The sequence below is a fragment of the Wolffia australiana genome, chromosome 5 (assembly GCF_029677425.1).
Source record: "Wolffia australiana isolate 7733 chromosome 5, ASM2967742v1".
In the NCBI taxonomy this organism is placed as follows: domain Eukaryota; kingdom Viridiplantae; phylum Streptophyta; class Magnoliopsida; order Alismatales; family Araceae; genus Wolffia; species Wolffia australiana.
In genome coordinates, this window is record NC_135839.1 from 21,172,054 (window position 1) to 21,185,793 (window position 13,740).

General features: G+C 42.4%; 1 protein-coding gene across 1 annotated transcript; it reads right to left on the reverse strand.

Moving 5' to 3' along the window:
- Positions 1 to 9,067: 9,067 nt before the first annotated feature.
- On the reverse strand, positions 9,068 to 13,509 carry GNL2 (GNOM-like 2). Its single transcript, XM_078575605.1, has 2 exons — positions 12,476 to 13,509; positions 9,068 to 12,143 (listed from the first exon to the last, which is right to left on the reverse strand). Exons 1-2 carry the CDS (start codon positions 13,507 to 13,509, stop codon positions 9,068 to 9,070), a joined length of 4,110 nt encoding a protein of 1,369 aa, XP_078431731.1.
- Positions 13,510 to 13,740: the final 231 nt, after the last annotated feature.

Sequence of the window (13,740 nt, forward strand, 5' to 3'; positions counted from 1 at the left end):
ACCAAAAAGGGACCAATGCAGCTACATAGCTTTCATCGCTACGGCGGTGGCTCTTTCCCCTGGCTTCTACCCAAAGCAGGCTCCAGGTGAATGCATTCATGGCGACCTCCGCCTACACCTCTCCTTTTTAGCGTTCACCGCTAGGATTGTGTGCCTACCGCAGCTCCGCACCCCGGAGTACATAGAAGAGAAGAGCACAGCGAGAATGCGCAGCGGAATAGGAAAAAAGTACCGAAGCAGATTCCTTTATTTCTCTTCTCCTTTTTACCGACGATAATGGAATATTAACTGTGATCCTCATATTGCATTATTACGACAAGGGATGACGCACAAGAAAGGGAAAGGTATAATGCAGATCACGAGAGAGGCTGATGGGAAACTTGCCAAATATAAATAAAAGACATCTTTAATCCTAAAGGCATCTACGATGAGCTACTTAATGTCCAGGTCCCTGAGTGTAAGCCCCAAAGTAGGCGGCATTTCTATTTGGCAAGTTTCTTGCAAAGAGGCCTCTTTGCTTATTGTGAGGAAGTGTCTGTGTGCTTGGACTCGGAATAGGGGATCGAGTCCTTAAGCTTGAACAGCACACTCATCATGGGTGGTGATACCCGACCCTGACCTTTAAAGGCAAAGCCTGCTAGGTGCTCGTGCTCATCGGCGCGCAAGCACAACGGATCAGCACAGGCCACACATGCTACATGCGCAGGCTGCCAAGAGCACGCACATGTGGGCGCCAAGCGCTGCATGTGCATGTCAGGCGTCGGGTGGGCGGCAGACGTGCGGGCGTTGCGTGCAGAATGCGTGGGTGTGTGGAGGCGGGCATGGAGCTCATGCCGCGCACATTGTGTGTGCGGGGCACGGAGCAGGAGATATCCCCCCAACAGACTATGGTAGTCGCGCACAAGGAGCGCCGAGTCAGCTGGGGAACGTGCGGTGCCCTAGTAGGTAGTTCTGGGTGCATAGCACCTAGCTTGGTGTTAGTCTGGGTGCTGGTGGCACGTGGAGCATTAAGGCTGGGATGGACTGGCGATGTACCTGAGTGATGACACCCATGGGAGCGCGGCACCCGGCCAAGGGGCATGCATGTAGCGCCGATGCCAGTAGGCGCGCGCACAACTGCGGGCCTCAAAGCATAGGAATGCCACTACTCAGGCGAGTGACAACTCGTCTCATTATTTTGGTATCTTCCCTGGTCTTTTCTCATGTAATGACTGAGACTACAATGTAATATATTCTGATATATAGTGCAATGACCCAATTCATGTATGGGGCTGTGTCCCTACCCTCTCTCCTTATCCTCCAAGGATTATAAAGCTATTGCTTCAGACTTCTGCTGCACAATCAAAGGCTGCTCAGCATTTCTGCTCAAAGTGTTGAGGCCAAAACGTGTTTTATCCGAGCATTTTTCCTAGCTCAAGATTTAACCGCATGACACTAAACCATAGAGGGAGCTTCTTGTCTTTCCTGAACCATTACACTACCATAAAAAATTATCCAAGGAGCAAGGTTGCTTGTTTCCTCTGTTTTGTAAACTTTAGGTAGATTCTTGAAAAAATATCAACCCACTGAAAAACCAAAAAAAATTAGATGATCCAGAAGAGAGATAGTATTAACCTTGTAGGATAAGGAAATCTATTGAAGAAAAAATGCGATGAACAAATTTATTAAGAGATTAAATATTCTGGTATTCAGCCAGTCTGCATCGTGCGAATCAAACTAAGTAACAAATGAAACAAATCTCAGAGCCATGGTAAACGAAGAAAATACAAATCTGGAAAAAGTTAATTATGATGGTGCAATAGAGAGGTACTGAAGACCTTGCTCTATCACCAGTACAATGTCAACATCTGCTATCTGTAGTGATAGGGGTGAGCTTGTTGTATATGGCGACAGAGAAGCTCCTTCAAGAGCTCCCAGGAGGAGGGAGAAATAACCAACAAATAAACCAGGCAGATGGAATACTAAAACTAAGGGCGAAAAAGTGAAGAGATAGAAGATGAAATAAGCCATTGATGGAAAAAATAGAGTGCCTCTTCAGGAAGTAGTCAAACAATTTTTGGCTGCTGTAGTTTTCTAAGGGCAAACAAGGGGGCATAACTCCTCTAAATAAGACAATAAATACGCTCCAAACATGTCTACCTAAAGAGGAAACAAGCTAAACATAAGGGGGGAGTGAGATGCTTGTTTGTTGCACAACCCCCCTTTTCTTGGGCATTAAATAAACAACCCCCACCCTTTTCCCCCATTACTACCAGTGGGGGAATGCATTCACACATACACCATAAAAACCCAAACTAAGGTAATTTGGATACCTCTAGATTCTAGATATTTATCCCATATAAAAAAATAGATATGAGAAGGCGATAAGGTTTGACATGTAGGAATTAGTTTGGCAACTATGCCGATAAGAAGAAATAAAAGCAATAGGCAGTAAGATAGATTGATGACTAGATAGATGGATGAGTAGATTTAAAATAAATTTAGAATAAAGACATATATGTTTATTTCAGTTTTTTCTATTAATTCTTTTCCATTCTTTTTTTCAAAATTTTATCTTATAGAATGTTTTTTTACACATTTAAATACCAATATGATGGAAGAAAAGAAATCTAAAACATCTCTATAGAGTCAAAATAAATTCCTCTTGATCGACCACATATAGAACTTGGTTTTCAGATTCAGAATATTTTGAGATATTTTGAGAGATCATTGGAAGAGTAATGATAGAAGAACTCAATCACACAACACACACATAAATAGATTTATAATATTTATTACTTCACCACCATAGATATTACCTTTTTTTGCAAAAAAATTATCATATATCATTTTATCGAGCAGAAAATCATTAATTCTATTTTTAGAGTGATATCCTGTTTTTAGATATTTAGTATTTTTTGAAAATATTTATCATGAAATTATTAATAAATTATCTTTATCAATTAGGATATATTTTTCATTTTTTTACATACTTTATATATTTTCAAGGGTTTTTATGAATATTTAATCTCACTTCATTAAATGTGACAGTCTGGTTGAGTCAAATTTCAGGAAAACCATCCTCTGCGGCCAATAATTGTCCCCGCTAATCATTATGAAAAGGTGTCTTTTGAGCATTGTGATTTAGGATTTCATAACTTAATCTCTTTTTGGAGTGCATATATATCTGCATACAGGAAAAAATAAGGAATTTGAGGAATTGAATCTGATGCATTTGACACTTGGGTGCACTAATTATTTTTTCTTGCATCTAAGTCATCATAATATTCTCCACATTCCTCCATTTTAGATACATCCAGTTTATACTTTCTTAATCCCATCAATTATACCATCATTAATACACTCACCATTCGATAATACACAAATCCGTCACCATTCCGTAATACACAAACCCATACACTCATCAGAGATTACAGTCTCTTCATCATTTCTAAAATCTATTCTTCATCTCTCTTTCATAGTATCTCTCTATGATCATGACCTTCCATTCTTTCACATTTCATATAATTATTCATTATCTCTATAAATATTAATCATCACCTTCTCATCTCTCATTTTCCTAGTTATCTGTATCTCTTATCTTATAAAGTATTCCTCATCACCCCCTAGACATAATATAAATCCCAATTTGTATTCACCAAGAAGATGATCCTCACTCATCCTATTAAGACATATTATTGATTCACGATTACTATAAATTATCAAATTTAATTATAATCATCCATAACTAATCAACCCTATCATTGAGTTTATCTAGTTTAGCTATTCCATGCTCTTTTATTATATGAACAATCCGAAGTTCTTTGAAGATCTTATAAAATATTAGTTTATTGTCTAATAATTCTACTTTCTCTTCTGACAAATGATTTTTATTCTCTATTATTGCGCTCATTACTTATTATTCGTTTTGAACCTAGATTACTATATGTTATAATCTAATTAAAATTGTGAACCTAAACACAATTTTTTATTTTTATTTTGAAAAGTTATTTCTATAATGTCTAATAATATTCCTGTTAAGAATTAACTGTTGGGTTCTCTTGCCTTGACTTGGATTAAACTAAAGATATTCCTGTAGCATAAGACTTCGAAAGGACTTGTAACGAGATTCAAAACCTATAGATCAAATCACATGCTCATAGATTAGATCAATTATTTCTCAGTTACTCGGGTGAGACACGTTGAGTTTCTTAAGTGTGAAACCAATAGTCATATCTATGAAATCTCTGGCATGTTAAATCTCCTCTTTCATCTTGATGAGCCCAATTCTTTCTCCATTGCCATCATTACATCATCGTAGTAGTATCAAGAATTGAGCCGAGCAAAAGGGAGAAGGGAGAAGGAGGGTAGGGTCCTGAAAATTCTTGGCAAAGGTGAATTTTGCTTAGGGCCTTCTCCTACTTATACTATAGAAGTTTTAAAGAAACCCCTAAACTGTAAAACTCTTTTGATGTCTAGAGTACTATTTGGGTGTAACCTTCTAGGGCCATTTGTTTACTGAACTTATAAGTTATTTAATTATATCATCATATAGATTAATAAATTATGGATTGATTTAACCCAATTGATAGGTTTGGTTTCTAATGCGTACAGTGCCAAGCTACACATCGTACTCTAGAAGATACAAAGTAGTGTATAGTACCTTATCTGCTTGATGCTCAAACGGTATATTAGGTTATGATAAACTATCAAACCTCAATAAATCATCTGCCTCAATACCGTCTTGAATCATTGGAGAACTCTTCTCTGATATTCCACTACCTTGAACAAAGACTTCTTCGTCCTTTAGCTGTCTCCACTTATATCAAGGGTAGATCACATCTTGAGAACTTAATCATCTTCATGAACTTTAAGCTGCACCTGAACTTAGATTGTTTATAATTCCATGGTTAGGAACATGTAGGTCATAATCAAAGTGCAACCGTCCACCCACATCACATCTTTTGTGTCTCATGTCTAAGGACCACTTACACAATTCTGATGTGATTAAACCTGATGAAAGTTTTGGTACAATGCCATTCAGGGGCTCATATGAATCAATTCAGTGAATCTTCCACAAAATACCAGCCACTCTTAATTGTGTCTCCACACTAATGGTTATGGGATCATCCATGCTAACCATATGAGTGAGACTACATACTTAGACAATATTCTAGAGTGGGGTGATGTAATCATGATACTTCATGAGCCATTTCTCTTACATATAGATCATGTTCTAGCACTTAATACCTTAACTTTGATTTTTTATATGATCCTCCTAGTGATGCGAGAACCTTGTTTGAGTTCAAATATTATTATTGATAGAGTATGTTTATTTATCCATGGATGCTATTTTTTGGATGGTGCCTAATTTATCCCACATATTCTTAGTGGTAATGGATTGGAAAATCTCATGACTTGAGGAATCCAAACAACAACGAACTATGCTCATGGGCTATGATTTTAGAGAGAAATCATCATTGAGCTTATTAAGACCTGTAATGAGGCCTTTTGATTCAAATTTTTGAAGTGCTTTATTATTTACCATCAAGAAAATTTTCATCCGATTCTTTCTATATACAAAATTTTGTTCTATCAAAAGAAAGGGGTCCAATATATTCTCCCTAGTCATTGCATCTACCCAAATATGTGTTACTTATCTTAGAAAAAGAGACTGCAACACAACTAGTTAATTTATCTCGTTAGTTTGTAAGGTGAAGGACATATATATGGCTTGTTAAATAGGTATTACATTATTTTTCTAACCAATTAAAAATAATTTATATGATACACAACAATTAATTCAAATGAAGGCATGTTATTGATGAGAAGGATGAGCATATTAATTATTGTATATGTCTAAAGCTAGTCTCTTAATCATATATTGAGGATATCATAACTCTTAATCATACCACTGATCTAATATAGTTCTCATCCCTCTGGGATCTGTGGCCTTTGTCAAATCTATAAAACTTGGTTACAGAATGGAATATTGTCTCAGAGTCAGGTATTTAAACCAAAACTTAGATTGACAAAAAAAAATCACATTTGTACGAATCCGATCGTCAATTTATTGGTTCCTTGGATTTGTCTCTTATAGCAGTTCATATTTTGACCTTTAGATGTATTAACACTATCTTTAGAGAACTACATTATCTCATCTTTGCTCAAATTGTGATCGTAGATGCCTAATATCCTCTCTTGTGATTAAGGCTTATCGCATTTTAGTAAAATGCATTAGTATGTGTTTTGATGAATGTTCACATTGGATCATGAAACATCAACACTTAGTGAATGGATTTTCACAAGTTTATACATATTTATTAATATAGTACATCATGAATATGAAGATAACTGACTGTATATGATTCAAACTATGTGACTCACTCATGCAATGGATGACTATCTTTATGTATATAAAGATATGCAATGCTTGGCCATCTTGTCAATGGGTTAAATCATCCAGTTAGGCCTCAAGACTATTTTGAGATACTGATAACCAAATATTTATGTGAGTCAGACATTCACTTGATGAGTGAAACATGATGGGCAACATGGACTTTATACCTATCATGGTTATTTATATATTAATTAATGGATTATTTATAAGCATTTTGAATATAGATAAATACAATTAAACACTTATAATATTTTCATGAAGATGATTTCAGATATATCTAATAATTTTAGTATTTTTTGATGTTTTATTCAGGGAGGAAATGAAATTATTTGATTCATCTATTATATCTTATGAAGTGGATGTGAAAGTCATAATATGCCATTTTAAAATTGAAGTCCGTTATTGTGTCTTACTTTTCTGTCTAATATTAAATGCATTTTGAGACATTACCTTTTCACTTTTGAAGTCCATATAGGTAGATATAGACCTAATTCAGAATTACAGTTTCTCTATTTTTGGTGAAAAATCACACTACGAAGAGCAAGCATCAAATCTGGCCTTATTCAGAAATTTACAGGCTGTCTTGAGAATATTTTAACACTAAGTTGTTTTAAAAATCATCCTAGATCCATATAATTTGAAATCATATTTTATGGTGCAGGTTTGAACAAGTTCTAAAGATCATTATTTCGAGATTTCTGAGACTTTTTTTTAAATTTTCATTAAACATAAATGTTATTTTTTACATACATACAAAACCATAGGCTCTAGATTTTTACAATTTATCATCTGAGTCAAAATTGAAAATTTTTAAAGGAAGATAATACAGTGACACAAGATCTTTAAAATTAGATAACTTTCCTGGAGGACTATCCTTTTGAGATTTTTCCTAATTTTTCAGAAGTTTACTGAATATAAGTTATATTGAGTAAAATTCAGATTATGTAGAGTCATGCCATTTGACTCAATATTGAAGAAGTTATAGGCAGGAGTGCATTGCAAAATTGTTAAGTAAAAGAAGTGACCAACTTGTGGGATAATTTAAAGAATATTCACTCTAAAATCATCAAAAAATCAATTGTTTTTATTATTTAGGATCTCTTGATTCTGTGGCTAGTTTTCACGTGCAGTATTTTGAAAGTTACAGGTCAGATGAGAATGCATCCCTAAGAGCTCCAACCAGATCTCAAAAAAAGAATCTTGATTTTGACAAATCTTCAAATGATGGTGAACTAGATCCCGAGAAAGATTAAATCCACATCAACATACAAGAGGAGATAGAGCTAGCAAGAAGGGAAGAAAAGAGTCAAGAGATGGATACAATCAAGCTCTATTGAACAATCTGGCATAATCTACTCATTAATAAAGCCTCCAACTCAATCTAGAACACTAAGACTTTCACCAGTGTTCTCCCCACCTTGTCAGAACCCCAATACTCATCGTTTTTCAATATGAACTTATTCCTTATCATTTTTCACCTCTCTCTCTTCTCTTTTTTCCCTCTATTCTATCATTCATGACTTTATCTTATCTTTTATTGATCTAATCTCTTTAATAATGACTCGCTTGCTTAGCCTAAGCCTCACGACGGAGACCTTGTCCCTAAAAGTTATTTTTGTTTGCTTCAAATGGTTTCTCCTCTCTCTGATCGCTGCCCTACAATATTCTCGTAAAACACAAATAAATTTTATAATTCTTTGTTAGAAACAATCTCCATGTTGATTTTAAACTGGCACATGTGATGTAGAAGACTACAGGAGACTACGTCTTCCGAATGGTCATGGTGGAGTGTATTGGCGTAGAGAGAGAATTTCAATAATTCTAACAAAGAATTTTTTCGGGGAAGAGGTAGTTATGGTGAAATTTAGAGTCTGTTTTGGTGAAAAATTAGTCAACGAGAAAGGAAAACTTGGCCCTGGTAGCCCTATTTTAATTTTTTAATCACAATTTTCCGCCACTTCCTAAAAGTTCATGAAAAACTGAAATAAATATCATATTATCATTTTGTTTCAGTGGGATAAATATTCCTTATTTTCTCTCCATAAAACATTTTTATTGGGATAATGTTAATCAAATCATATGTGCGTGCATTGGTAAGAGATTCTGAACATCGAATGGATTCTGTTCGGCTCAAAATTGTAACCTCAGATAGAGGACGAGTTATCATCCATTTTACAGAAGTTTAAAGTTAAAATCTATCTTTTGACTTGTTGACCTCTTAGTCAAAGATCAACTTCCCTCAGCTACATTAGGATATTGTAGAATTTCTCCAATTTAGGATCAGATTCAATTCCCTTTTTACAGTTCAACGTATACAAGACCCTAGAACATGTTCACATGTTTGTTCATGGTTTGGGGTTGAACAGGTCATATGAGGTTGACTAAAATGTTCTGATCATTAATCTTAAGATGATATGCCATGATTCAATGCTAAATGTTCAAAGCTTAGAGAAAGTTTCACCAGTGCGGCCCCTCGTGGAGAGAAACTGGCAGCTTCTCTCACCACTTGAGACATCTCTATAGTTATTTATACAAAATACTGGGCTTTCTTATCCTTCAATGAGTCATGGTTTCTATATGATAGATAAGATGGATAGATAGATAGACCTAGATGGATAGATAGGTAGATAGATTCATAGGTGGAGAAATACAGACAAGGAGATCGTATTTTCATTCGTTGTTGGGTTTCTAGAATTCGTCAGGGAAGAGCTCGTCCTTGACTGAGGGTGCTATCCACTGGATCTGGATGACAGTTCTGTCCCACAGCTCGTCCCCGTCCCTTTTAACTAAAATCTTCCTTCCCTGCATCTCGACTATTACCTTCTTCAGAAGCTCCGGGACCAGAGCTTGCACGGCTTCGGACTCTCCCTTCATGCAGGTGTCCATACGCCGGAGAAACCCTAACCAGAAGGTGGGAAAGCTAGGGTTCTGCCGCAAGCTCGGTAAAAACAGCAGATACACGTCAACGAGCAGCTCCATCGCCTCCTTCAACGTTCCCTCCATGCTCCTCATCTCCCTCTCCGCCCCCTCTCGCCGAGCGTACTCCAGCGTCTTCTCGTGAAGGTCATCCACCATGGCGAAGACGACGTGGTTGAAGCACCACATACTACTCGCCGGCGTGAACTCGAGCTCCTCTGCCGCCACGGCGAAGCTCCGCCGTAGCGCCGCCACAGCGTGGTTCCGTATCTCCTCCCTTCTCACCAGGCCAATCTTGCGCATCGCTTCTGCGAGCTTCATGAACAGCGAGGCTTCTCCCCCCCCCATTCTCAATCCGTCATCGACAGAAGAGCTGCTCGCATTGCTGACGTAATCGCCGTGCCCATTCTTGCTCCATCTGACCAGCCAACGAACAGAATCCGCCATTCTGTCGATGATTTTTATGCTGTCTTCAGACGGGCTTGTCTTCGACGCAGCAAACCCAAGCGCAGCGTCCACGCAGTACCCATAATTTCCCCTGTTGACGCACTTCTCGTCGGTCAATAACGAGTTCAGAGCTTGAACAGAGCGGTCGTAAGTCCCTTGATGCCGGCCGGCGATGGCGAGAAGCTGTAGCGTCGTCTTCCATCCGACCGGGCTTTGAATAGCGCTTCTGTGGTCGATCAAGAGCCGGGAGACCGATTCAGCGATGCTCTCGCAGCAAGAATCGATAACCTCCTTGTCGAGCTTCCAAATAAGGTTGATGGACTTGAAGATGAGCTCCTCGGAGGGCTTGTCGGCGCGAGAGGCGCGGGAGAAGAGTTTCAGGCAGATGGCGAAGAGGCCGTTCATGGCCTTCTCTGAAAACGGGCAAGGGGAGAATAGAGGAAGCTGCGCCACCGCAACGAAGTGATCGTGGAACTGCGGCCAAAAGACAAGGAAACGGTGCATATTCGCCTTGGTAATGGCGACGAGAAGCTCCCAGCAGAGTCCCACTGTCTCTTCTTCTTCTATTGGCGTGCTTAACTTCTGCCCTCTCCCGCCGGCGGCGAAGATCAGAGCTCGGCCGAGACAGAGAAGACATTCTTCGGGAAGCTTCCCGCTGTCAGCGAATATGTTCCCAATCTGGCATTGCTGGATGAGCTTCAGATTATTCTCCAACTCCCCGCAAACGTCCGCCATGGAGTCAGCACCGCCGTCTAGCGAGAGAAACTGAGAGAATCTCCCCATAAGTCCTGCCGCTTGTCTTCTCCCGCCGCCGCCTCCGCCGCCTGGGGCAGTCGCCGATAGGACTGACGTGGAACCGCCGGAGGACGAGAAGACAGCGGCTGAAGAAAACCCAGCTGCTGAAGTATCACCGAGATGTTGGGGAAGAACCCTCAGTTTCTTGAGTCTGAGCAGGCAGTCAAGAAGACACCTCCATCCCCCCCGAACTGAGGAGGCGAACTTGTTCGCCATGGTGAAGGCTGCAAGCGTCGCCATTCTCGACCTGACGTCGTTGGTGAAGGTGAAGAGGGTCTCCTCCGGGGTGGAGTAAGGGTTCAATAACGCCGTGGACTTGCAGAAGCTGTCTATGAGCTCGTCGATGATGTCCTCGAGCCCGTGCTGGGAGATGCGCGCGACCAAGAAAAAGCCTTCGACGCAGTCGTGGAGCGTTTCCTCGTCGTCGGTGTGGTCGAAGACGGCGAAGAGCGTGGCCACGGTAGGCCCGGCGATGGCGGCGAAGGCGTCGCGGCATAGTCGAAAGTCCGAGTCGCAGGCGATGAACGGCTCCTCGAGCTTGGATCGGTTCACGATCTCGATCCAACGGCTGGATGTCATCTCGGCGGGTCCAGTGGGGCCTCCGGAGAGGGTTATCGCGTTGCCGGAGATGGACTGAAATAGCTCAGCGAGGTACTCTCGAGGGAAGTCCTTGTCGCCATTCATGGCTCTGTTGTTGCGGATAAACTCCTCCTCGGTCATCTTCTTCTTCACTTGGGGGTTGTGGTGGTCGGTGTTGAGCATGATGAGTGAGAAGCAGAGGACGTGTACGGCATCCTTGCCGGCGAACAAGTTAGAAGATTGCTGTTCGTAGAAGCTCTCCGAGAAGGCCCCGAGAATGCGCTCTATCTTCTGCGACTCGCCAGGGAGGCGAAAGGTCACGAGGAAGCCCCTTAGAGCAGCGTCCAAGCTCACCCCGGCTAAGTCGAAGGTCGAGGCAAACTCTCTCAGAACCAGCACGTTGAATTCGTCTGGCTCTCCGAGGAAATTCCCGATCTTGTTCTTGTCCAGCCCCGGCGCGTGCCGAAGGAAGAACGCCACGCCCCTGGCGTCGTTGTCTCCGGCTAACAAGCCCGAGATCTTCAAGAACTCCAACCCTTTCTTCTCGTCCCGGTTGAAGTGGGCTGCGGCAATGGCGATCTTCTTTTTCTTCAGCTTCCTCGTTCGGAAGAGTCGAACTCTTGACTCCTGGTCTGGAGCACTGTCCGATCTCTCCTCCCAGAAGGGCTCATACTCGGAGATGAGGATCTCATAGCTCTCCCCTTGTGGGCTTTCGTTAGGATCTATGCCTTCTGCCATGGCATCGACTACGGCAATTAGGCCTTCGAGCGCTTGAGTTTGAAGCGGTGATAAGGAAGAGCTTGTGGGGAACGCGGCTCTGCATAGCGACTTTATCGTCTCCTCGAGCACGTCTCGGCGGCGCGGATCGCAGTCGTAGTTCACGTACATCTCAATGGCGAAACCGGGCTGCCGGCATAGCCCGATGATCCCCTCCACGGCGACTTCCTGAAGATGCGCGCCGGCGTTCCCCGACGTAGTTCTCAGCAGCACGAAGACGAAGAACGCTTCCAGATGGAGGCGAAGCCAGCTGCGAGAATCCATGTTTCCGTCAGAAAATGACGAAGATGAAGAAGAAGATGCTGATAATGATGATGATGAAGCTAGAGCAAGAAGAAGAAGAAGAAGATAATGATGATGACGATGAAGAGGAAACTAGAGCAAGAACAAGAAGATGATGATGATGATGATGATGATGATGAAGCTAGAGCAAGAAGAAGAAGATAATGATGATGCCAGTGAAGAAGAAACTAGAGCAGGAAGAAGAAGATGATGATAATGATAAAGAAGCTAAAACAAAAAGAAACAGATAATGATGACGATGAAGGAGTTAGAGAAGAAGAAGAAGACATGATAACAAACCCGCGCAGGAAGTGATATAGATTGAGCACGATGCTGCAGATCATGGAAAGAACGAGGGGGCGCGTCCGGGCACCGTAGAGGACGAGATGGTGGAATAGATCATCCTGGACGATGCGCAAGAGCTTGGGATGGTCCCCGATGAACTCGCCGCCGAGCTCAATGGCGGAGTTGATCAGGATGAGAGCGAATAGCTGAATATCCTCGTCAAAGCAAGCAGGTCCCAAGCCGTCCGGCGACTCCACCACCTCCGCCACGTTCAAAAGCGAACAAAGAAACTGGAAAACGTCGACTAGGCACTTAGCGCCGTACCCTCCGGCCCCGTCCCCATCATAGACATCATCCACCGTCGCCGGTGGGATTTCTGGCAAGCGAGAGAAGATAGTCTGCACCAGCTCGTGCATGGCGTATCGCGCGGTTCTCCGAAGGAGATGACCGCGCCCCGCGGAGAGCTGAACGACCTGAAAGCACGTATTGACCACAGTCGATACGGCGTGGTCGGAGAGGAGAACCGCCGCCGGATGACGGAGAAGCGCCGACAGCAGCTGGAGAACGCGCATGAGAACGGCGTCTTCCGCCGCCGCGTCCGTCCTCTCGAGGCGGCATCCAGCGGCGCCGAGGACGACGGAGTGGACGGCGTCGCCGGCGCCGGGCGTCGTCTCGTCGAAGACTCCTAGCTTGAGGATTTTGTGCACGGCGGAGAGGGCGACGCCGGTGGCGGCGGCGGGGACGTCGCCGCTCTGGATGACGTCGAGGAACGGGCCGAGGTAGATGGTGGGTTCTACGGAGAGCCAGTCGCTGTTGCCGGGGTTGAAGATGAAGGAGCGAAGAGAGCGGAGAGACTGGAGGAGATGAGCGTCGCCGGAGGGGGAAGGGTCGCCGTCGCCGGACGCGAAGTACGTCCCGTCGGAGCTGCGGCGGATGACGGCGAGGACGGCGGCGACCTCGGTGTTTAGCATGCAGGATACGCCGTGATTCCTCAGGTTGGTATAGGCGGTGCAACCTCGGATGACGCGTGCTTCTTGTCCATGTCCCATTTTTCGTCTTCTTGCCATGAGGAATGGATCGTGCGCTTGATTGAGGGACGTGGGGGTGGTGGAAGGTCCGTCGTCGTGGTTCAAAGTGTGGGATTTACATGTGGTTGGTTCAGAGGACTCGTAGGCGGAGAAGACTCAAAAAGAAAATATTTTGCAAGAATGAGAATTCATTTCTCCTCAATAAATGGCTTCAGGTTTCATGCGTTGTGATTGTTGATGCTAAATTTCATT

What these genes read in the sequence shown, in the direction of transcription:
- GNL2 (XM_078575605.1), bottom strand. Translation starts at nt 13,509, where the DNA reads ATGGGACATGGACAAGAAGCACGCGTCATCCGAGGTTGCACCGCCTAT. An exon ending in CTATATCACTTCCTGCGCGG is followed by an intron (nt 12,144 to 12,475) that starts GTTTGTTATCAT and finishes GGATTCTCGCAG; the next exon opens with CTGGCTTCGCCTCCATCTGG.